At 50.0% G+C, this 21,155-nt stretch overlaps 9 protein-coding genes across 9 annotated transcripts; 3 read left to right on the forward strand and 6 right to left on the reverse strand.

Moving 5' to 3' along the window:
- Positions 1-570: 570 nt before the first annotated feature.
- BZA70DRAFT_64686 (OPT oligopeptide transporter protein-domain-containing protein) lies at positions 571-3,412 on the forward strand. Its single transcript, XM_064915294.1, has 2 exons — positions 571-654; positions 704-3,412. The coding sequence occupies exon 2, from the start codon at positions 704-706 to the stop codon at positions 3,284-3,286; it is 2,583 nt and encodes an 860-aa protein (XP_064766983.1). The 5' UTR covers positions 571-654; the 3' UTR covers positions 3,287-3,412.
- BZA70DRAFT_282487 (uncharacterized protein) lies at positions 3,362-5,477 on the reverse strand. Its single transcript, XM_064913287.1, has one exon. The coding sequence runs from the start codon at positions 5,419-5,421 to the stop codon at positions 3,538-3,540; it is 1,884 nt and encodes a 627-aa protein (XP_064766984.1). The 5' UTR covers positions 5,422-5,477; the 3' UTR covers positions 3,362-3,537.
- Positions 5,478-5,967: 490 nt separating this feature from the next.
- On the reverse strand, positions 5,968-7,968 carry BZA70DRAFT_259736 (Sodium/hydrogen exchanger family-domain-containing protein). Its single transcript, XM_064910865.1, has 2 exons — positions 7,711-7,968; positions 5,968-7,657 (listed from the first exon to the last, which is right to left on the reverse strand). Exons 1-2 carry the CDS (start codon positions 7,798-7,800, stop codon positions 6,233-6,235), a joined length of 1,515 nt encoding a protein of 504 aa, XP_064766985.1. The 5' UTR covers positions 7,801-7,968; the 3' UTR covers positions 5,968-6,232.
- Positions 7,969-8,551: 583 nt separating this feature from the next.
- BZA70DRAFT_64694 (general substrate transporter) lies at positions 8,552-10,812 on the reverse strand. The gene is made up of 3 exons (XM_064915295.1): positions 10,173-10,812; positions 9,133-10,106; positions 8,552-9,071 (listed from the first exon to the last, which is right to left on the reverse strand). Exons 1-3 carry the CDS (start codon positions 10,534-10,536, stop codon positions 8,727-8,729), a joined length of 1,683 nt encoding a protein of 560 aa, XP_064766986.1. The 5' UTR covers positions 10,537-10,812; the 3' UTR covers positions 8,552-8,726.
- Positions 10,813-11,535: 723 nt separating this feature from the next.
- On the reverse strand, positions 11,536-14,173 carry BZA70DRAFT_268878 (uncharacterized protein; the record flags this gene model as incomplete). The annotated part of the gene is made up of 3 exons (XM_064911183.1): positions 11,536-13,675; positions 13,783-13,946; positions 14,009-14,173. 3 exons carry the CDS (start codon positions 14,171-14,173, stop codon positions 11,536-11,538), a joined length of 2,469 nt encoding a protein of 822 aa, XP_064766987.1.
- Positions 14,174-15,718: 1,545 nt separating this feature from the next.
- BZA70DRAFT_282494 (actin cytoskeleton protein) lies at positions 15,719-17,124 on the reverse strand. The gene has a single exon (XM_064913288.1). The coding sequence runs from the start codon at positions 17,003-17,005 to the stop codon at positions 16,079-16,081; it is 927 nt and encodes a 308-aa protein (XP_064766988.1). The 5' UTR covers positions 17,006-17,124; the 3' UTR covers positions 15,719-16,078.
- BZA70DRAFT_282495 (TIP41-like family-domain-containing protein) lies at positions 17,125-18,287 on the forward strand. The gene is made up of 2 exons (XM_064913289.1): positions 17,125-17,674; positions 17,738-18,287. Exons 1-2 carry the CDS (start codon positions 17,343-17,345, stop codon positions 18,243-18,245), a joined length of 840 nt encoding a protein of 279 aa, XP_064766989.1. The 5' UTR covers positions 17,125-17,342; the 3' UTR covers positions 18,246-18,287.
- Positions 18,288-18,335: 48 nt separating this feature from the next.
- On the reverse strand, positions 18,336-19,184 carry BZA70DRAFT_240555 (uncharacterized protein; the record flags this gene model as incomplete). Its single annotated transcript, XM_064910504.1, has 1 exon — positions 18,336-19,184. The coding sequence occupies one exon, from the start codon at positions 19,182-19,184 to the stop codon at positions 18,336-18,338; it is 849 nt and encodes a 282-aa protein (XP_064766990.1).
- A 289-nt stretch (positions 19,185-19,473) lies between these two features.
- BZA70DRAFT_282498 (putative endonuclease LCL3) lies at positions 19,474-20,569 on the forward strand. Its single transcript, XM_064913290.1, has one exon. It carries the CDS (start codon positions 19,551-19,553, stop codon positions 20,541-20,543), a length of 993 nt encoding a protein of 330 aa, XP_064766991.1. The 5' UTR covers positions 19,474-19,550; the 3' UTR covers positions 20,544-20,569.
- The last annotated feature ends 586 nt before the right edge of the window (positions 20,570-21,155 follow it).

A 21,155-nucleotide genomic window follows, 5' to 3' on the forward strand; every position in this document is an offset into this window, starting at 1 on the left:
TCCATCGTCCGGTTTATAGCTCAGCAGCACAATGCGGGAATTATAGTCAGCGGAGTCTCTCCTAATCTACCCTAGCAGACCGGAGGCTGTCAGTCAACAGTCTTTGAGGGTTCGGACGATCTGTCTGCGGTGTTTCTATTAACTTGACAGTCATGCCTTTGTCATCAAGTTATGAATCATCGAAGTAGACAGCCGTGCAGACCCTGCCGAGCCCTCTTCAAGTCACTGTCGCCTACCCCACGACCACACCACCTACACCTCTCTGTCTTCTCTGTCTCTCTGTATGCTGTCCTGCTATCTCTCGCAGTGTGGGAAGCAGGACACCCCAGAACAAATCCAAAGCTCACGATCACTCTATCTCGCTTACACTGCCTGCCGATCCTCATCCTGTCGATCCTCGCAGCTCCAACTCGCGACCGTTTCCCCATCTCGCGGGGAAAGCCAAAATTCCTCGCGAACACAAACCCACTCCTGTTCTATCTGTGATTTCTTTTGTTTATCTTTTTGTCTTTTCTGAGCTTCTGCACGTTTTACGACTGTGACATCCGGCGGATTCAGCTCGACATAATAAAGTCTGCTGCCATGCTACTGATCTGCACAGATCTCACCTCTTTACTTAAATTTTTAGACATCTGACCTCTGATATTGAACAGAGTTAGCATCTTATTCCCTCTTCCTCCATCATCGTGCTAACATCTGTCAGATGTCCGACCTGGACTACGACGACGACGAGAAACGGATAATGGATGAGAAGAACAGTCTCGCATCGTTGGAGGTCCGCGAGACCGGCGTGGCTGTCGACGCAGCCGAACGGTCTCGCATCATCGACCGTATCAAATTCATGAACACAGTCGGCGATACCGTCGACCAAGACCCTCTCGCCGACGCTGCTTCTCACTTTATCTACGACCGGTTGATGGAGATGTCCTTGGAAGAGGCGACGGAGGTTCTCACTAAAGCTTACAAAGAGCACTGCGACGATGTCAACTTTCCATCCGACGTCCTCGACCGTATCGAGAAGATGTTGCAAGGTCGCGATGCTTACGGTATCGATAGCGATGTCTTTGAGCTCGACTGCAAGCTCGAGGCGGTCGTCATCAAGTTCCACTCTCCATACCCAGAAGTCCGCGCTGTTACCGATCCGTTTGACGACCCCACCATCCCTGTCGAGACACTCCGTGCCTACCTCTTGGGTACTATCTGGGTCGCCATCGGTTCGTTTGTCAACCAGTTCTTTTACGAGCGCCAGCCTCGTCTCAATCTGGCTGCTATCGTCTTACAGCTCTTCCTATTCCCCTGCGGCAAAGTCGCCCAGCTTCTCCCGGACTGGGGCTTCACGTTCCGCGGCTCTCGGTATACAATCAACCGCGGTCCCTGGACGCACAAGGAGCAGATGTTTGCCACTGTAATGGTCTCAGCCGGCTCGCAAATGTCAAATTTCATGTCCATTTCGATCGCCATGCGTTCCGAGAAGTTTTTCAATCTGGAGTGGGTCGACTTTGGCTTTATCTTTCTCACCAATCTATCTTCACTGTTCTTTGGGTATGGTCTCGCCGGACTTGCCCGAAAACTCGTAATCTACCCCGTCAAAGCTGTGTTTCCGACCGTGCTGCCCACGCTGGCTCTTAACAGAGCTTTGCTTTTGAAAGAAACAAAGACTTCAATCAATGGATGGACAATCAGTCGCCAGAAACTCTTCTTCCTCACCTTTGCTCTCTCCTTCGTCTACTTTTTCTTTCCGACATACTTATTCAATGCGCTCTCGACCTTCAACTGGATGACCTGGATCGCACCTCAGAACGTCAAGGTTACCCTCGTCACTGGATCATTCCTTGGAATGGGCATCAACCCCATTCCTACCTTTGACTGGTCCATCATCAACTACAGCACGCCACTTGTTTTGCCCTACTTTGCCAATGTTAATAGGTTCATTGGTGTCATACTCAGCGGCTTTGCGCTGATGGGCTTGTACTGGACAAATACAAAGTACACGGCGTACCTGCCTCCGAACGCAAACACAATCTACGACAACACCGGCGCGACTTACAATCTTTCGAGAATCCTGGACTCGACCGGCCATTTTGACCTCGACAAGTTCAAAGCCTATTCTGTCCCGTACATGACTGCTGGACATCTTGTTGGCACAGGCACGCTCTGGGCGCTCTACACCTGCGCGTTCACGTACATCTGCATCTCGGAATACAAGCTGATCATTCGCACCGGCAAGCTTTTCTACAATGCCATACGTCATCCGCGCAGCAAGGCGTTTGATGATTTCGATGATCCTCATTCACGGATGATGCGCGCGTACCCGGAGGTGCCGGATTGGTGGTACTTGGCGATCTTTCTCATCGCTGGCGCGCTCGCGATCATCACTATCACAGCTTGGCCGACCACGGTCCCGGTCTGGACTGTGATTTGTATCTTTCTGTTCAACATTGGAATGTATATCCCTACCATCATCGTCTACTCTGTTACCGGCTACGCTATGGGCTTTGGCGCGTTCTCCGTTTTCATAGCGGGTTACATGGACCCCGGCAACGCCGTGACAAACATTTTAGTCCGCTTGTGGGGCTACAATGTGGATGAACAAAGCGAGACTTTTATCGCAGACCAGAAGATGGCGCACTACGCAAAGCTACCCCAACGAGCAGTATTCAGAGCGCAGCTGGTAGCTACCTTGATTCAGACATTTGTGACGCTGGGCGCGGTCGAGGCGCTGTTCAAGTCCGTCGCGGACTTTTGCTCGGCCACGCAGCAGGATAAGTTTATCTGCCTGTTCCCTCGCTCGGTGTACTCGGACGCAATCATGTTTGGTGTCCTCGGCACCGACCGCGTGCTCTCTACACTCTACCCTGCCCTAAAGCACTGTTTCTACATCGGACCTCTGACCGCGATCCCCTTTGCCATCCTGAAGTTGAAAAAGCCGCAGAAAGTGAAGAATATTTTCCCGCCTCTGATCTGGGGTGGTGCAACCTTCTGGGGCTACACCTACAACCTCACGTACTACATCGGCGGTTTCTACGCCGCCACGGCGTTCATGTTCTATCTCCGCCGGTATTACACCGCATGGTGGACGAAATACAACTACATCCTAGCCTCGGGTCTCACCGCCGGCGTCGCGTTCTCGGGCGTAGTCATCTTCCTGGCACTGCAGTATACCCAGACTACTTTGAGTTGGTGGGGTAATAATGTCGTTAGTGCTGGGGTTGATTATGCGAGAGTGGCTTCGTTGAAGGAGGTTCCTCAGGGTGGGTTTGGATTAAAAGACGGCGAGTTCAGTTAGATTTTGGATGCTTCTTTGTTATTCTTTTTGGCTGTTTATCTGTATTTTTTGTATTAAATTTTTGTATTAAACAAGTTCTAGATTTTATACTAGCCGTCATAGAAGTGTATCCTCCAGCACATATAAAAAGCCATCCCACCGTTTTCCAACCATCAAAACACAATCATACTCTCCCAAAACCAAACCAAACACAGCACAAACTAAACTTTTATATAAACAAAAACCAAACAGTTAATGAAACCAAAACATAATTACATATTATTAAAATCCGAAGGCCAACTAGGCGGCACCGCCGTCAAAAAATCAAAATTCTCCAAATCAAGCGGAATCTCCCCGACCGCGTTCGAGAGCGCAATCAGGTTCCCCATGTTTAATCCCTGATCGACTCCCGCGGCCGGCGTGTTTATCCCGCTCGTCATCGGCTCTATCTTTTGGCACCGGGACAGCATTTCCTTCAAGCCGCGCGCGATGCGCAGGACGAGATGCTGGCGTGCGCAGGCGCAGGATGAGAAGAGCGCGATGAGTTTTTCGGTGATGCTGAAGACTTTGTGGCGGTCTACCTTGATGTGCTGACGATACCGAGTGCAGACTTTGAGAAGAAAGACAGCAGCGAAAGCATACATCGTGTGGAAATAATGCGGGACTCCGACGAGTCCTGCTTTCAGCTCTGTTGACTCTAGCAGTGCCTCGAGAATACCAAACGCGGTCGAGATCGCGGTCACGGCAAGCTCGTGTAGATCCGGCGTTAGCAGACTCCCGCCCGGAAGAGATGACGAAGAGACCTGCGAGTCAGGGCTATCGCCGTCCGAGTAATTAGTCGTCCGCAGACCCCGAAAAGCATGCGAGCAGATGTAAAACTTTGCGAAATGATAATGCACACGGACGGCCTCGCTGGGGAAATTGCCCAGCACGCTATTCACCGCCAGTTTCCCCGCCCACCTGGCGGCCCATCGGTCGACCTGTGTATTAAACTCGCGCAGCTGCCGCACGAGCATTTCAGGGATCGGGCGCGTGGTGTCGAGTCCATATAGCTCTCGGGCACGCGTCAGGATAAACAGCAGATCGATATGCGAGACGCATCGTCGGTCGGCGTCCGTGGCATACTTTGAATTCATATGCTGCTGCCATTGCACAAAGTCTCTAGAGACACCCGATGGCGGCACGCCCTGGAGTACCGAGATTTGTTCATTACACAGAAACGTAAAAAGCCACAGCTGGGAATGAATAAACGCCTCCTGCGTGTCTTCTTCATGGCATAAGCTAAGATGATCGCGGTGATAATTCAACGAAATGGCTTTTCTGATCGCCAGACCCGACAGCATCCATCCCAGATCAGAAAGCCAGTATGCACCCACACAAATACCTCGAATATCCTCCGGCCCGAGACGCGGTCTAAACATGAGCGACGCCGTCAACCCTTTCAGCTCACGTATTAATCTCTCGTAAGCTTCGCTTCCCGAGGCATCATGCAAAGCTCCAACAGTCACCGCGCAGAGCGTCAACATTGTCGAGCTTTTTCGAAGACTAGCAAACGTAGTATGTTTCTTTGCCAAAAGTCCAAAGAAGTAGTGGTCCAGCCGCCTGAGATAGAGATATCCAAACCGCTCAGCCTCGGCAAGAGTAACCACTCCACGAGCGATAAAGTCGTTTTTCTCCAAAATGCCCGCTTGCGAGATCTCGACCGCCAAGCTCTCGTCCAACGCTGAAGTTGCAACTCTAGGGGTGCGCGTGACCTCGTAAAGCGACTGAATCGGTGCCGACGCTACAGACTCTGGAGTCGGGATCGTAACGTCGATGTCCTCTTCCAGCTCTTCAGCCTTCTGCGCAGGGGTGACATGGCTTTTTGCTGAGACGACACCTGGCGTTGATACAGAGGTCGTCGACGACACGGGGTTCGCACCTCGCAGCAGCGCGCCATCTTCACCCAAAGCCTCGACCGTCACGGGCTCAAGCGAAGAAGCCACTCTCGCCTCATTCACAACACTCAGCAACTTCCTGATCAGCTTCAAGTTCCTCGCATTCCACCTCGCCTGCTCCTGCACAATCGCCTGCAGCGTCTTATTCGGCGAGCACAAAAGTCCCCGCTCCTTGCACCGCTTGCAAGGTGGCCCCCCACCTTCTGCTTCTGATGGCATGATGCATTTTATCTTTTGTTTTCTGCACGCCGGACACGCCTTGGACTTGCGTGTCGTGACCCCTACCAGCTCGACCTCAGACTCGGAATCTTCCGCCGCAACAGCCGTCGCCGACGACGAAGTCGACGCAGAAGAAGCAGCAGCAGCAGCAGCGGCCGCCGCCGCGACAGCAACTAGAGGATTAACATTTGCAGAGTTTGCGAGCGGAGACGGTTCCGTCGTGCGCAGCTGTTTGATTTTGTCGTCCGCGCGACCAGGTAAATCGTCGTCGCGTAGCCGTTTGCTGTTGCTCATAGGTTGCAAGTCTGAAAACAAAGAGTAGAAGATATCAGATTCGGTCATGCGTCCGGTGGTGTATTCGAGCTGTGGGGAGAAACGAGCGAGTGCGGGGAGGAGGATGGTAGAAACGGGCAATCCCGGTGAATGGCGGGGCGGTACATGAACCCCACACATCCCCCCACGGAGCTATCCCCGGGCTTTCTGGAGTGGAGAGACTATGTAATAGGGTTTCATTAGACGACGTATGAGTCAGCGATTACGTTATGTGTTCAAGTTCGTTTGATTAGCATGCGCAAAATGTTGTATTCGTCTAACATAGATCATCATGAGAGCAACTAAAACCAAAAACCAGACATAAAGAGAACCATGAACAATAACCCAAATCCCAGATATAAATATCCCAAAAAAACACAACTAGTCTATCCCATCACAGCATGCAAAACACAAGTGCCGCGCACAATCATAACACAAAGTACCAAAGGTATAAAAAAACGCATACAAAGATGCTTTACACAATCATAAAACTATCACCTCAGATATAGCGAGGGAATCTCATGGCAGCCTTCATCTGTCTCAGAGGCTGCTTGCGCCAGAGATGCTTCTCGACAGTAGGAACCGCTTCAAGATCGTTCTCATCCACAGACGGTCTCGGGGCAGGCGTTGATGCCGTGGTAGAGGGTTCACCGTTATGTTCATCATCTGCATCAGCCGAAGCTCGTCTCATCTCAACCTCATGGACATAAGCCATCTTCTCCCGGTACGAGGTAGGATAGATCCACAATGTCAAGGGAGTAGTGATAAAAGTCAAGACAAGAGCCATGACGACAAACATGGTGAATACACGCTGACTCAGAATGCCGGCCTGGAGACCGACGTTCAAAACAATAAGCTCGACAAGACCCTTGCAAGACATGAGCGAGCCGACGGCCATCGACTCACGCAAGTGCAGGCCGTTGTATCGAGCAGCGAGAGAGGCACCGGCAAACTTTGACACGAAGCCAACGACAATGATAGCAACAGTGTACGCCCAGGTGATTCCATCGTTCAGCAGTCCGAGGTTAGTTTTCAGTCCCGAGAGCACGAAATAGAGAGGCAGGAAGAGCAGAGTGATAATGAGCTCGATCTTGTCGACGACAGCCGCTCTGAATGCTTTATCCTCGGGCATGACCATTCCGGCCAAAAACGCACCGAAAATCGCATGAATACCGATGATGTCGGTGATGAAGGCTGATGTGACGATAAGAAGGAAAATCAAAAGAATCATGAGCTGTGACGGAGAATGCTCTTCTAAGCTTCCGGTTTTCTTGGCAGCGTAGAGCAGCAGAGGCTTGATGACCACAAACAAGACGGCAGTCCAGCCAAAGGCAACCAAAAAGATGTAAAGAACGATGATGCCACTCGAAGCGTTGACGAGAGCAACAGTGAGAGCAAGCAAAATCCAGCCGACGATATCGTTAGCGACTCCGGCTGACAGAACGACGATACCGACGTACGACGAGAGAAGTTTGAGCTCGGTCAAGATTCTGGCTAGGACGGGGAAAGCGGTGATTGACATTGCTGTTCCAACAAAGAGACCGTAGATGCCAAACGAGACGTTGCCGTCAGCCTCGTCGGAGAACTGGTTGTAGAGGCCAACGGAGACGGCAAAGCCAAGACCGAACGGGATGGCCATGCCCATGAACGCGACAGTCGACGCAGTCTTGATGTTCTTGATCACAAGCGACATATCGAGCTCGAGTCCGACCAAGAAGAGGAAGAACACCAGTCCGAGGTTAGCCACAAGAGTCAAGATGGGGAACGACTCGCTGGGGAAGATTTTGTCGCTAAAGTTGGGAATACGAGCCATCACGGACGGGCCCAGAAGCACACCACCGATAACTTCGGCGATGACTCGGGGTTGCCGCAGGTAGGCGAGGGGATATTGTAGTATGCGACATAGAACGAGGATGATGACGAGCTAGAGAAGGTGAGTATTCTGTGGGCGTAAAGGGGTGCGAGGAAGATGCTTACCTGGATGATGAAGAGAACAAGCGGATCAGAGGAGTCGTACTCAGACGGATCACGTCCGCTGAAGACACTGGTGGAAGCAGCACCAGCCATAGACAAGAGTACTAGCAGAAGCTGCTGTTATTTAGAGACGTAATGAGAGAACTGAGTCGGTGATGAAGAAGACAATGAGAAGGGAGAGGAGGCAGATATAAAGACGATGACACAAAACACAAAGTGGCGGCTCCGGAGGCCACTGAAGAAAGTGAAAATAGAGTTTCAACCCAAACCTGCGCAGCCCCGAAATAAAGGCTCGGCTGCCGCGCACACGTTTGAACAGTTGTGCGAAATTGGCTGAACTTCTTTAGCGTAGTCTACCTGCTATTGATATTCTGTTGTTTTGCCTATAGTATTCCTATTGCTATATGGACATAAACACAGTCCTCCTGCATTTCTGCTGACGACGTTCCCGCAGCAGCGAGGCCTCTCGCGAAGCACAGTGACGGCTCATGTGCATATCTAGCCGAGAGCGGCTCAACGTAAACAAACTCCTGAGTTTCAGTCCATTACGTCATTCCTCTATCGTCCCCCACCCCCTCGCCTCCTTTGTTTACGCCCTCGTCACTCCCCATCCACTGCTCCGGCGTCGGCGGACAGGTTGATAGCTGTAGTGCTCTTGGCTGAGATCACGATCCCAAAAATAGCGTAGCAGAGGAAAATAAGTGGATCTGCTGCGCCGATCTAAACACCGTCAGATGACTGTCTCGATCTTGTTTACTGTCCCTGATAAGGAATGCTGTTCGTGAAAATCACTCGCTAGTTTTTCCATATCGAGTATAAAGTACATAACCTGGGAATCGTTTCAGTTGCGTATGGAGAATGTGGTATCGTCATGCTATCAGCCGCCTCCACTACTGCCTTTCACCTTCTCATCTCCTACCAACGCTCCGGTCCCAAACACTAGACACTAGACAACTCAAAACGTAGCTGGAACGGTTTAATTGATAAACTAACAAATAACAAACAAATGAGAAAATGATCTATGATCTATAGCCGTTCAACAATGGATCTCCCTCCTCCTCAAACACCTCATCGACATCTATGCTCTCCGCATCACTATCCCCCCGTCCGTTGGAATCAACGGTGGCCAAAGTCATTGTGTCGTCACCGTCCTTCTTCGCATTCGACCCGCGCTGTCCGTTCAGTGTCGCAATCTCCTCATCCGACATCTCGGGATCAAGCATGTTGGCCGCTGGCTTGAACGACGATGACCGCCAAGCTGTCGGGCACGTCATGTACAGCTCGTCGATCTGCTCCAACGTCAGTCCCTTGGTTTCGTAAACAAACAATGCGATGAACAGCGCTCCTAGCAGACTCGCAGTGCCCTGGAATTAATAGTTAGCATAAGCAAAACTACCAAGATTAGAGACAAAAAGAAATACACACCCAAATGAAAAACACGTTGGTCCCCATATTCAGACTTCCAGGAGCATCGTCAACCAAGAACGGCGTCGTGTATGAAATCAGGAAATTGAAAATGTAATCACACCCGATCGACAGCGATATACTCTTCGCACGCGTCCGAAGCGGGAACGTCTCTCCCATGACGACCAGCAATGGCGGTCCAGCGCCACAAGACTCAACAGCAATGTAAAGCAGCGTAAACACGACCAGCATCTTCTTTGCAATGTCAGAATCCCGTCCGAATATCAAGCCGGTGACTGCAATCACGTACTGCGTCACAAAACAGCCAAACAGGCCAATCGTCAAGATCGGACGCCGGCCTAGCTTCTCAATCAGATATATCGACGGAAGCGTCATACAGAAACTGATCATGTTGGTCGCGACCGAAACCATGAATGAATCTGTGATTCCGGCTTGCAGGAAAAAATCAGTGCCAAAGTACTTTATGAAATTGACCCCGACCAACTGACTCATCGCTCCGGCCACCAACCCGATCATCATCCGATAACGTTGCCTGTTCTCGGTTCCAAAGCAATCCTTCAGTTGTACGTTACTAAGCGCACGCTCAAGTTCAATCGCCGCTTCAATCTCCGCAAGCTCAACCGAGATTGATATGTCGTCCTTGTCATTATGTCTGATAATTGACAGTGACCGTCGAGCCGCTCCAATCTTGCCTTGTTTCACCAAAAACCGTGGCGACTCGGGCAAGAACAGGAACCCAGTCAATAAAATCAAAACCCAGATGAACTGTATATAGATCGGAATCAAGTATGATGATTTCCCGTCTCTGGATTTCGACCCGTTATCAACCAGCGATGCTATCAACACTCCAAGTGTCTTTGCGGTATGGTATCCTGCGGTGATTGCGCCTCTCAAGTGCTTGGGCGCAATCTCAGCCTGGTAAAGCGGGCCAATTGACGACACAGATCCAACACCAAATCCCGCAACAAGACGCCCTACACTGACTGTCAGCGACCTGAACCTGACTGTTATTCACTAGTGCTCAGACGTGGAGTACTTACCCAATGCAAACAGTCCAATGCTACCTCTTGCCACCTGCAGAGAAACACCCAGCATAAAAATAATACATGCCAGAATCAACCCCTTCCGTCTTCCTAGTCTATCTGCGACATTTCCGGTCGAAAACGCGCCGGAAAAGAGACCGACTGCTAAGATCGAGACAACAAGAGACTTGCGCGCCGACGAGAGATAGTAGCTGTCGTCGTGCATAGGATCCGGTTTGCCGTAATCGCGCTTGAAAGTATCCATGGCCAGGATACCAGCAATAATACCCGTATCATAGCCATATAGAATACCTCCAACGGTTGTGAACGCGCCAATCAGGACTGAAGGGACAATAGACCCTTTCTCAAAAAGCGGCGCCATGCTGCTGATGATATGAAAGATACGCAAGCACAATCAATCAAAAACAAATACCGAAGGATCTCTGCAATCGCATAAAATAGCCTCACCAGGTCAGCCTTTGCCCAAGATCACTACCGAGTAAAGATAAGGCGATTTGAAGACGAGCAGGCTGGTGATATTGCGTGATGGATGTGAGGTTGGCCATCATAATCTCAGGGCGCTTTAGCGCTTATCGTGGCGAACTTTCCGATAGTCGCACACCCCCACAAACTTAACTCCGGCCATAAATAAACAACTGCACAATGTCTTTACTTTTGATATGATTATGGATTAAGAATACACAGGGGATTTTCATTTTTACCTTAATATTACTATCTTACAATGAAGTCGATTATATTCAATGTCCTTCCAATGTGCAAGCGGCACTATTGAAATCAACTACTTCCTTGTTTACACTTGGTTTAGCTGAAATTGATCCTGCTCTCGCTATCCACCACTTCTCGACCATCCACTCTAGAGACAAAGGTACGTACAAGTGTATTATATATAATTCAGAAACAACAACCACGAATCCTACACAGGCATAAAATTATATGAGGTAAAAGATGCACTATCTTGAGAGAAAAGAGAAAAGAAAAAAAAAAACAATGAAAATCACATGAAAACTCGATACATTTGAAGAGAGAGAAAATGCATCATGCAACCCATCAATAACGACAACAAATCTAAAAGGTATAATAACAGTAATGGGTGTAAGGCAATCTAATGAGTATGCGCAAAATGATCTGAAGAAAAAAAGGACACCTCGACAATGATCCAATAAACATACATACAAACATTAACAGAGAGCAGCAAAGCATACATTCGTATCAGCTTTCACAAGTCTCTTCGTAAAAAAAATTAGTTATGCCAATGCAACTGGAAATATAAGGCCAAAAAAATGTAAAGGAAAGACTGGAATCACCCCACTAATCAACATCTTTGAAAAAGGAAAGAAACGGCTACTCAAGATGGGCAGGCTCAAAACAGGATAACAAGAACGCCACCAACCCCACCACAAACGATCGTGAGCATCGCGAGGAAGACCAAAATTTGATGCAACGCTCCGGGAACATTGCGCCGCCACAGGAACGCGGTTACACCGGAAAGCGCAATCATCTCTGCAAAGACCAAGCCAATAGATGCCAGCAGAGACACATAGACAGGTGCCGCAGAATGCTGCCCACCAAAGATGATTCCGTCGAGGATTCCAACCAGGACGAGCGAAATGCTGAAGGAAACCGCATAAAACATAGTAAGCGCACGGTCGAACGACTCGGCATCTTGGAATCCGAGTCTCGACATTGGCCGATTTCCAGACTCGACATCATTGCCAGGACGGTTCAAGCTAAGGGCCGCGGCATTGTCGAGATCATGATCATTGTTCTGCAACAAACCCTCACGCTCCGCGTCCTGAGCAGCGCGACGCGATGGAGAAACGTCAACCATGTCGCTGATGGAGTGCACTTTCTGGGACACACGGCTCCAGATACTGTTGGACCAATCAGAGAGTTTGTTCAAGGTGCCAGAGTCACTAGTGGAGTTGTCAACATCGATGAAGAAAGTAGACTCGTCATCCTCGGGATGATCAAACTCATTCCAGTAACGGTTCTGGTCGTTCTCAGGGTGGACGATCTGCAGAGGACGATTAGGAGTGGCCTTGCCTCCGCGACGACCGCGACGCCCACGACCTAGACGGGCGATTTCGGCCACATCAGGTGGCGGACCGTTGCGTTTAGGGAAAGGCGGAGGAGAGGATGGACGGGTAGAGAAGATAGAGGAGATGATGGAGCTAGCCCGCTGGCTGGCACGAGAGACGGAGCTGCGACGGAAACCAGCAGAGGCAGCGTTTGCGACAGTGACCGGCATGTTCTCAAGAGGAGTCTCGACGCTGCTGTTACCCTCCACAGTAGTACCAGATGATGATGAAGAAGACGAGGAGGCTTGAGTGAGAGTCGCAGTCTTGGAGGACGAGTTCCGGCCGTTCAGGCGCGGACGGACGACTTTCTGCTTTGGAACTTTGTGGATGTCCTCATAGACGAGGCGGAGCCATGAAGGCTGCTGGTCGGAGAGACCGAGCGCGCTTGTAGCGTGTGAAAAGTAATTGAAACCGGGAACTTCGTAAACCATATGCGAGGCTTTCAGGTCGTGGATCCACTTAGGCTCAGGGCCCTGCCATCTGAGCTCGAGAACAGAGTAAGGGAACGAAGAGAAGTCTCGAGAAGTGCCCAGGTCTGTCCAACCGGTCGCGGACTCGACTCTGCGGTATTTGACGTCGTTGTCAAGAGAAGCCCAAACGGTGGTGCCGTTTGTTCCTATTTGTTCGTAGCGGATACGATTGGCACCGACGACAACCGAGGGTTTCGCATAGTTTTTCTTGACCCAAGCAACGACCGATTTTCCGATACTGTCGAGCTGCTGCATTTCTTGAGGACTAGCAGACGAGTTGACTATGCTTTCGATGTATTTCCTCTTGCCGGTCAAAGTTGCTCCGCCCGGGGTGCAAAGGACAGCTTCGTTGCCATCGGCGTCGACGTCGGCCACTATCTTTGAAAGTTCGTCATGGAACTTCTTTGGAGAGTTGATGTTCTCGAGAGCGTTTGCAGAGTTGAGGAAGACTATTCTGGTATCGGACTGCACGCCGTATTCGTTGGAGTTTAACAGATTTCTGCGGAAGATAGACTCGTTGGGCATGATTGAGAGATATTTGAGCAGATAGATCTCTAGTTCGACGACGTTATCCTCGTGTACCCAGAAAGAGGCAGAGTTGGGAGCCGAAAAGCTTGAGGTCTCGAAATCGAGATCGGCCATGGCAGTGTGCGACTGAGTAAAGAAACGAAGCGAAGACTGAAAGTAGCGACGGATGGAGTCGTAGAGGAAGGAAAGCTCGACGATGAGGGGTGCGAAATCCCGCTTGGCGAATGACTTTGGGTTTTCGATGAGGGCTGTGAAGCGGGATGAGAGGGAGGAGGTGTTTGAGCGTTTGTTGAAGGCCTTGACGAGTTTGCGGAAAGCTGGAGGTGATGTCAGTGGAGGAATGTAGATAAGGTGATTGGAGGATGAGATACCTATTTTATGAGCGCTGACGAAGCGAGCAAGATGCTGAAGTTCTCGATAGATTCTGATGATAGAGAAGCGGTTAGGAGTAGGAATAAGCAAAAGAGGAGAGTATAGGGGAAGTAGAGATGGTTCTCCCGGTTTCTCCTCGAGGCGGATGGGAATACGTACGAATCCATCTCATATTCAATCTTGAGGATTGGTCGCTGACGCTGCGCGTTTGAGACGGGGTATGTCCGAGTAGCATCCTGTTTTGAGATGTCTTCGATAGCTTTGTTGCAGTTGCGGATGCGACGCTCGAGCTCGCCGGCTTTGGATCGGACGAAGATGTTTACCTGGAAGGAGATTAGCGGAAGAACGGTCGGAAGGAAGGACAAGACGGAGGATTGAGACGTACACGTTCGATCTGCTCGTTCAGGGCAGAAAAGATGACTTCTTCACCAGAAGAGCCAGAGCCAGGCACGACTGTGTTTTTGATAAGACTTTTGAACTCGTCGTAATCAACGGCGAAGGCCTTCCATTCTGGAACAGAGTACTGAGCTAGAACGTAGCCGTAACGCATCGCTGACCGAGAGATATAGGAAGAAGAAGAGGAGAAGGGGTTCGAGAGACGGAGACGAAGGCTTGAAGGTAAGAAAGAGGCCGCGGGAAGGAAGAGCGATATGACAAACAAAAGGCAGAGAGGAGGAAATGGTTTGGGCGGGCGGAGTCTGGACAGGCACGAGCAGAGGAGGAAACCGATGCTGAACCAGCGCGCCACTGGGGCGCCAATGAACCTGTGTTATTTGCAACCGCGGTGCTGAGTCTTTAGATAAGTAGGAGATTAGAAGATGTTTGCAATATATATATATATTTGTATTGATATTCTAGAGATATACAATTCTCTACAGATACTATCAACGTTGAGCAAAGGGGAATGCCGAATACGAGCGAAACTCGCGTTGAACCGAGGACGGTGGAGTGCTCGCAGGCAGAGCGGCCGTCTGTGCTCAGCTCAGCTACCGCTTTAGGCGGCGGGAAGGACTTTGGCGCTAAGCCGGATTCGGGTCGGAGAACCAGACCTCATTACATCGTTTGGAAATTTTGCAGAGCGCAGAAGCACCGAAACTGGGCCCAAACACAGAGGAAGGGAGTCGGCTGGCGGAATATTGCGATATCCACGCGCGATTGAGGCGATTAGGACGGTCGCTGCGGTGAAGAGCTGCTTACGGGACTCATCAGATAAGTTGGCGATGACAAACTCAGCGAGGTCTCGACCCGGCTGGCGATGACTCTCTGCTCCGGGGGGCGGCGTGCGGGCGACGGCCAATGAGAGCCGGGATAAATGACATAAAAGGCGATATTTTACTAGAAACGCGAGTGTGAGTGTGCGTGCGCGCATCGCTGTCGACACAGACCTTCGTCAGTGTATTTGCGCTGTTTACTGATAGCTCGGCTCGCTGCTGGAGAAAGCACCGTTCTCGTGTTGTCGTTGTCGGGACCGAATAGCGAAACTGGGCTGGGGAGGCGGATGGTCTGAACTCGAGCTGCTCGTCTCTCCGATAGCCTGGTCAACAGACGAGGAGAACAACATGCAGCGACCTATAAACAGTAGTGTTTTCGCAAGCCACTAATCTCCACCAAAGCCATGATGTCATTGCACACCAGCAGCAAACAACCACAACAACCAAAATAATCAAAACATCTACTAGCTGCCAATGAATGAAATGAGAAAGAGATAGAGAACAAGAGAAGAGCAGACAGGCCTGTCAACAATATAGCAACACGAATACGCCCGATAACTCACCAGCGCGATAAATTTACCTCGACGTTATCAGTGTTGCTGATAGTTATCGCTGGTTCAGGTTTAGGAGTTCACGAGTCATCCTCGCTATCGTTGCCTGCTCGATGTATATAATTTGCTCACTTTTGCCATGTTGCCGATTCCTTGTGCTGTTTCTGCTCTGTAGAACTATATCGTAAACGCACATATCGCATGCAGCAAATAAACCCATGCGGGCATGGGCATGGTATTATCTACCAGTCATACGACTCCCCGACGATCAAGATAAAAAAGGTAAACAAACCCTACGCAAAGACCAGTCGGGCCTCAGTCCAATTACCCGGCCTCAGCTGATAAACTCGCGCTGGTTTCAGGTTCAGCGATGGGCCACGATCAGATAACCTGGGAAGGCTGTACGTTGTTTACTTATGCCAGACAGCTCCCGGCCGCGCCGTAGTTATCTCCAGTTAATCTCTCGGCAGCAGATTATCAGATATATTGCAATTCATACTCAACTAATCTCAATCTCAGCTCTTTGTAGGTATGGACCTGGTAGAAGAGCGCGGCAAGAGTGTAATTACGTCAGAAGATTGCCTGGAGCACGTGCATTCACTTACTCGCTATATACAAATATCCTATTTCTTCAACTAACTATACATATCTCGCAACAAATTATACAATAACCATGACCCAAGCTATCACAACCTACTGAGTCGCATTCAAAGAGTCCGCAGCACCCGCAGCGACCGGCGCAGCCTTCTCATCTTGGCTAACCGCCGCCGACGTGCCTTCAGTTGTCGCACCTCCCTCGACAGTGCTTCCGGTATTTTGTCCTTCGCGGATCGCTGCCAATCTCTTTGCCTCGCCGTGGATATCGGCAGCAGTCTTGCTCGCATCAGCATAGAACTTGCGCACCTGGCTACCCGCAGAGTTGTCCAGCGCCTTCTCAAAGTATCGGTGCATCAGTCCATGTGTGTTTTGCAAGTGCTCCCGAATGTTGTACTTCTGATCCGCCGCCTGCGCTGTAGAGGTCGCACGATCCGACAGGTTGTACTTGGTGTCGATATCTGTCAAGAACTTTGAGAATCTCGACGAGATTCCGTGCTTCTGATCCAGCTCGGTAGCGTGCTGAAGAGCCTTGTCGCTGAGAACATATCCATGGCTGATAATCTCGGCCAGCACGGCAGCCTTGGGCTTGGCCTCCTGAGGAACATCATCCGAATCTGATCCAGCGGCAGAGGTGGCCGCAGCAGATCCCTCGCCCGACAGGCCCTCGCCCTTCTCGATCACGACCTTTGTCGATCCAAGCTGCGTGTCTGTCAGCAGCAGCGCAGTCTTGGCTGCCTCCTCTTCGGCGAATCGCACGGTGGCGGTCTGCGTCTTTGCACCGGTGGTGTTGTCGACAGCATCGGTGATATCAGTGGTGTCGATCTTGCCGCAGAACGAGAAAAAGTTCTCCAGCTGGGCCTTAGTGACCTCTGGGGAGATATTTGTAACAACAACTGTGTACATTTTTGAATAACAAAGTAACTGTGTAGACGATTGAGGAGAAAGGATGTGTGTATGATGAAGTATTATGGGAGAAGGATGATCCTTTATACGTGGATTTGCGTGGATCGAAGGCAGACACATACGTCATCCGTTGTCACATTGCGTCCATTGCGCCTCTCTTCGGCTCTCAGATTCACGGCTCCAAATCTAATTCCACTCAACTCCTCGGCTTTTCCCGTATTTCTGTTTCAACCAGCTGTTCTTTTGTTCTGAGTGTTTAAGTACAGTATTTACGATAAAAACACTTCTCGAATCTGGCACTTCCTGCAGTGAATCATCGCTCTGTCAAATGCAGCCTTCCAACCCCGTGCGATGCTCTTGAACCTTAACAATTACCCGGCCTCATCGTCATCCTCCGCCGGTGTTCACTGCTTCCTCTTCCTCGGCTCCCCAAATCGTGCTTCCGGCCGCAGCAGCAATGTCATACCGGTTCCCTTCCCATGATCCGGAGCCGCTGTACTCTTTCACGTCCGAGTCTCTCGGTAAGCCCACTGTCTCGCGCAATGGATGGTCCGTATACTCCTCCAAGCGGCCAATCATGACCGCAGACGAGATCGATCGCGCGACTGCCAGGATTGGCATCCCAATGCCTGAAATGATCTTTGGCAAAAACTATATCGTCGTCGCTCACGAAAGTGGCTGGAGTCTCGGATTCAACGCAGTTGACGCGCTCGACCTTGTAGTCAAGCACGGAAATCCCGAGGGCGGTCTCGTCAAGGTCGCCTACTCTGAGGCATGGATGAACGATAAGTACGCACTTTATGATCCAATGTTTACTTCTCGTACATCGCTAACACTGCACTACCCATAAAGAAAGAAAACCAGTGACGAAGTCCACCAGGTCGTCAAACCTTTTGACTGGACCTACACAACCTCATACCAGGGCACTCCTGCACCGAGCAAGGTTACCTGGGAGCCTACTTCGCAATCAATACCCCTCGATAAGCTCAGACGTCCTGATCCGATCCTATTTTTTGAAGAGGTCGTGCTCTTCGAAGATGAATTGGGTGATAACGGCATTGCAATGGCAGAAGTCAAAGTCAGAGTAATGGAAGAACGACTTCTCCTTCTATGCCGCTTGTTCGTCAGAGTTGATGACGTTCTCTTCCGGATACGCGACACCCGCTTATTTATCGAGTTTGAGGACAACACAATCCTCAGGGAGTACACAGTCAAGCAGGATTCTTATGAGAATGTGAAACGCAAAATCCCTCATTCCGCCAGAGACTCCGGGCTCTTTCTAAGAGACGCAAACTGGATTGCAGAGAAAATGCCAGTCATACAGACTGTAACCGAGAAATCTGCTCTATCAAGTAGTTGATGCTTATGTATCAATTTGAAATAAAAATGTTAAAATATTGAAACTCGATACCAAAACATCCCACACCATCCTCAGTCTATATCAGCATGCTTATTTATAATTTTTCAGCACCATCTCGGCCGCCGCCAGATCCTCCGCCCGAGCATCCTTCGTATCCACAATCTTCTGCAGCTGTTTCCGAGCCATCTCCTGAACCAATTGGTATAGCTTAACATCCGCCGTCGGTTTGCTCTGCTGAAGAATTCGCGTGGATCCCACCAACACACCAGTCCACCCACGAACATAGTCCTCACACAACTCAACAGATCTCAAGAAAAACTTCACTGCCTCGACCAGCTTATCCTCAGCAAGCGCAGTCGACCCCTGAGATTGCAGCACTGACGAGAACTTCAACCCTATCTCCCCTACCAATGCATTGATATTGTAGGCCAACGGAACCAACAAGAGAACCTCATGTAGCGCAAACAGCGCCTGTGAGTACAATCCGGCATCAATGTATGCATGCGCGAGTTCTGACCACGCCTCGGCATCGGACGGCACATGGTCCACCAACTTCACCAGCTCTGTAACGTATTGAGTCTTCATCGTCGCAGGCGCACTACCCGCCGTGGTTTTCAAAATCGCAATCCGACGTTTCCACGCTCCAATCTCAGTCTCTGGTCGCTTATCAATAAACTCCAGCGCTTTCGCCAAAGTCTCCGTCGCCTCAATGTTTAACGCTTCCAGGACAGCCACGCGAGGAGAACCGCTTCCAAAGCGATCTGAAAGTGTCGTCAATATCGCTGCGGCCTCGACATCGTGAGATGTCAGGAGAGCCAGATAGAAATGCAGCTCAAACACCGAGTACAGTTCTCCCGTTTCAAGCTTCCGCGCTGCCGTGCCGGATGTGATGAAGGCATACGATCGTTCGTAGAGAGCCGTCAGCTCTGAAGGCGACATTGACACAAACGCGGACGTTTTGTGTGCCGCCCGGAGCTCGTCAATTATGGCCGACATTGTAGTTTGTATATCTTCTCGGGTAGATGTTCTAGTGAGTGTGATATGATTGACAAGAGATATGTCGACACTGATATCGGTGTTCTTTGTCGTATCAAACCGATAAATTCAATTATTCTCAGCTCGACGATTTTGTGGTGGTCGAGCTTGGCCAATTCCATATTGGGTTAGGGTAATCTGCGTGTGCGGTAGACCCAAAACACGTAAATATAAACAAATGGTCTACACATCCATCTAATCTACGTCAGCTCTTTGTGTACAATATGCATATCTAAACCTACTGAAAGCGAAACAACAAAGTACTTTTCAATGTTTGGGAGAGCTGGCCGCGACAGAACTCTCAACTTGAGCGAGGACTCTGAGAATGAGAGCACCGAGCAATCTCGCAATCCGTCGCCAATCCAAGAGATCAGCTCTCGATTATCGAACGACAAGCCTCTGCTTTTGCTAGGAAGCTTGATGGATACAGGAAATATACTACCAACTTTGGTGCTGACTAGTTTGATTTGCGGATCTATGGCTGTTTACTTGCGCTTCTTGCGACGCTATAAGACTGCCGTCGACGTACCGACTCGACTATATCAGACCCACGGGACGATTCATGGCCGCATAGTTAGTGTCGGGGACGCGGATAATTTTCGAGTCTTCCACACACCAGGCGGTATTCTAGCAGGCTGGGGGTGGGCACGAAAGGTTCCATTTGAGCACCTATGGAAACACAACAGATCAGGTCTATCGACTTTTTTCATGCCAGCTCACACAACACCAAGCCTCCCCACCACTCCAGCTACGAGAGCACGGAAGTCGCAAAAGAAGAACTCTTCGATATGGAAGATACTATTTGGTGACGATACTATCAAGCGACCACGCCAAACTCCTCATCGACCAAAACTCTCAGCCGAAACGATCCACATCCGTCTTTGCGGGATCGACGCACCAGAATCCGCTTCTTTCGGCCACCCTGCCCAGCCGTTCAGTAAAGAAGCAAAGCAGTGGCTCACCAACTTTGTCATCGGAAAGACAGCCACTGTTCGGCTAGACTCACTCGATCAATATCACCGTGCAGTGGGAAAAGTTACAGTATGGTCAGGACTTTGGCGGAAAGATGTATCGGCAGAGATGCTGAAAGCCGGGTGGGCGTTGGTCTACGAAAGCAACACGAATGCTAGTTTCGGATCGACGCGTGAGCAATACGATAAGCTTGAGAAGCAGGCCCGAAAAAAGCGGGTAGGCATGTGGAAAAGCTCAAAGGTGTTAGAGACCCCAAGCGAGTATAAGCACCGCATGAAAGCTGGCGGATAGTTATCATTCTGTATAAAGTAAATAAATAAAGCCGTATATATGTTATTTATGTGTAATATTCTTGTCCGATGCACTAGCCAAAACAAAAAAAAAGCGACGATTCTTGCATCTACCTCACACATGCATCCAAATCATAAAACAATAGCACAATGCCCTCTATGTATCGTCGCCTTCCATATCAACCCACTCCTCTCTATTCGTATCATACTTGTTTCCCCAGACTTTATACATATCGCGCAGACGTGCAAGTTCGTCTGCCACACGAGCCGCTTCATCCACGTTTTCGTGATAGTCACCCGTGTCGATATAACTCTTCTTATATGTTGCATAGGTTGGTGGTAGCAGCCCTTGAACAAATGAATCCACAAGCTTCATGTTTCTTTGACTTATTCCACCTGTGAGATATATCGCCCGTTTCAAATAATCTTTAGCGGTTTCTCCTTCCTGTTGAGATATGTGTATCCGGCTCGGTGCCGGCTTGATCGTGTCGCCAAACACAATCCTGAATTCTTCTAAAAAGAAATCAAAAGCTCTCGGCTCAGTCAACCAATCCTCTCCATGCCTTTTGATTTTCTCTGCGACGTATTTGTCCGCCCAAACTAGTGCTGGACC

Source organism: Myxozyma melibiosi (assembly GCF_037950935.1).
Source record: "Myxozyma melibiosi strain Phaff 52-87 chromosome Unknown BZA70scaffold_10, whole genome shotgun sequence".
Taxonomy (NCBI): domain Eukaryota; kingdom Fungi; phylum Ascomycota; class Lipomycetes; order Lipomycetales; family Lipomycetaceae; genus Myxozyma; species Myxozyma melibiosi.

Coding starts and splice junctions, on each gene's coding strand:
- BZA70DRAFT_282498 (XM_064913290.1), top strand. CDS start 19,551: ATGTTTGGGAGAGCTGGCCGCGACAGAACTCTCAACTTGAGCGAGGAC.
- BZA70DRAFT_282495 (XM_064913289.1), top strand. CDS start 17,343: ATGTCATACCGGTTCCCTTCCCATGATCCGGAGCCGCTGTACTCTTTC. Junction 17,675..17,737: donor GAGGCATGGATGAACGATAA/GTACGCACTTTA, acceptor CTACCCATAAAG/AAAGAAAACCAGTGACGAAG.
- BZA70DRAFT_282494 (XM_064913288.1), bottom strand. CDS start 17,005: ATGTGTCTGCCTTCGATCCACGCAAATCCACGTATAAAGGATCATCCT.
- BZA70DRAFT_282487 (XM_064913287.1), bottom strand. CDS start 5,421: ATGCCATCAGAAGCAGAAGGTGGGGGGCCACCTTGCAAGCGGTGCAAG.
- BZA70DRAFT_259736 (XM_064910865.1), bottom strand. CDS start 7,800: ATGGCTGGTGCTGCTTCCACCAGTGTCTTCAGCGGACGTGATCCGTCT. Junction 7,658..7,710: donor TTGTTCTCTTCATCATCCAG/GTAAGCATCTTC, acceptor CACCTTCTCTAG/CTCGTCATCATCCTCGTTCT.
- BZA70DRAFT_64694 (XM_064915295.1), bottom strand. CDS start 10,536: ATGGCGCCGCTTTTTGAGAAAGGGTCTATTGTCCCTTCAGTCCTGATT. Junction 10,107..10,172: donor CATTGGACTGTTTGCATTGG/GTAAGTACTCCA, acceptor CAGTCAGTGTAG/GGCGTCTTGTTGCGGGATTT. Junction 9,072..9,132: donor CCAACGTGTTTTTCATTTGG/GTGTGTATTTCT, acceptor TATTAATTCCAG/GGCACTGCGAGTCTGCTAGG.
- BZA70DRAFT_64686 (XM_064915294.1), top strand. CDS start 704: ATGTCCGACCTGGACTACGACGACGACGAGAAACGGATAATGGATGAG.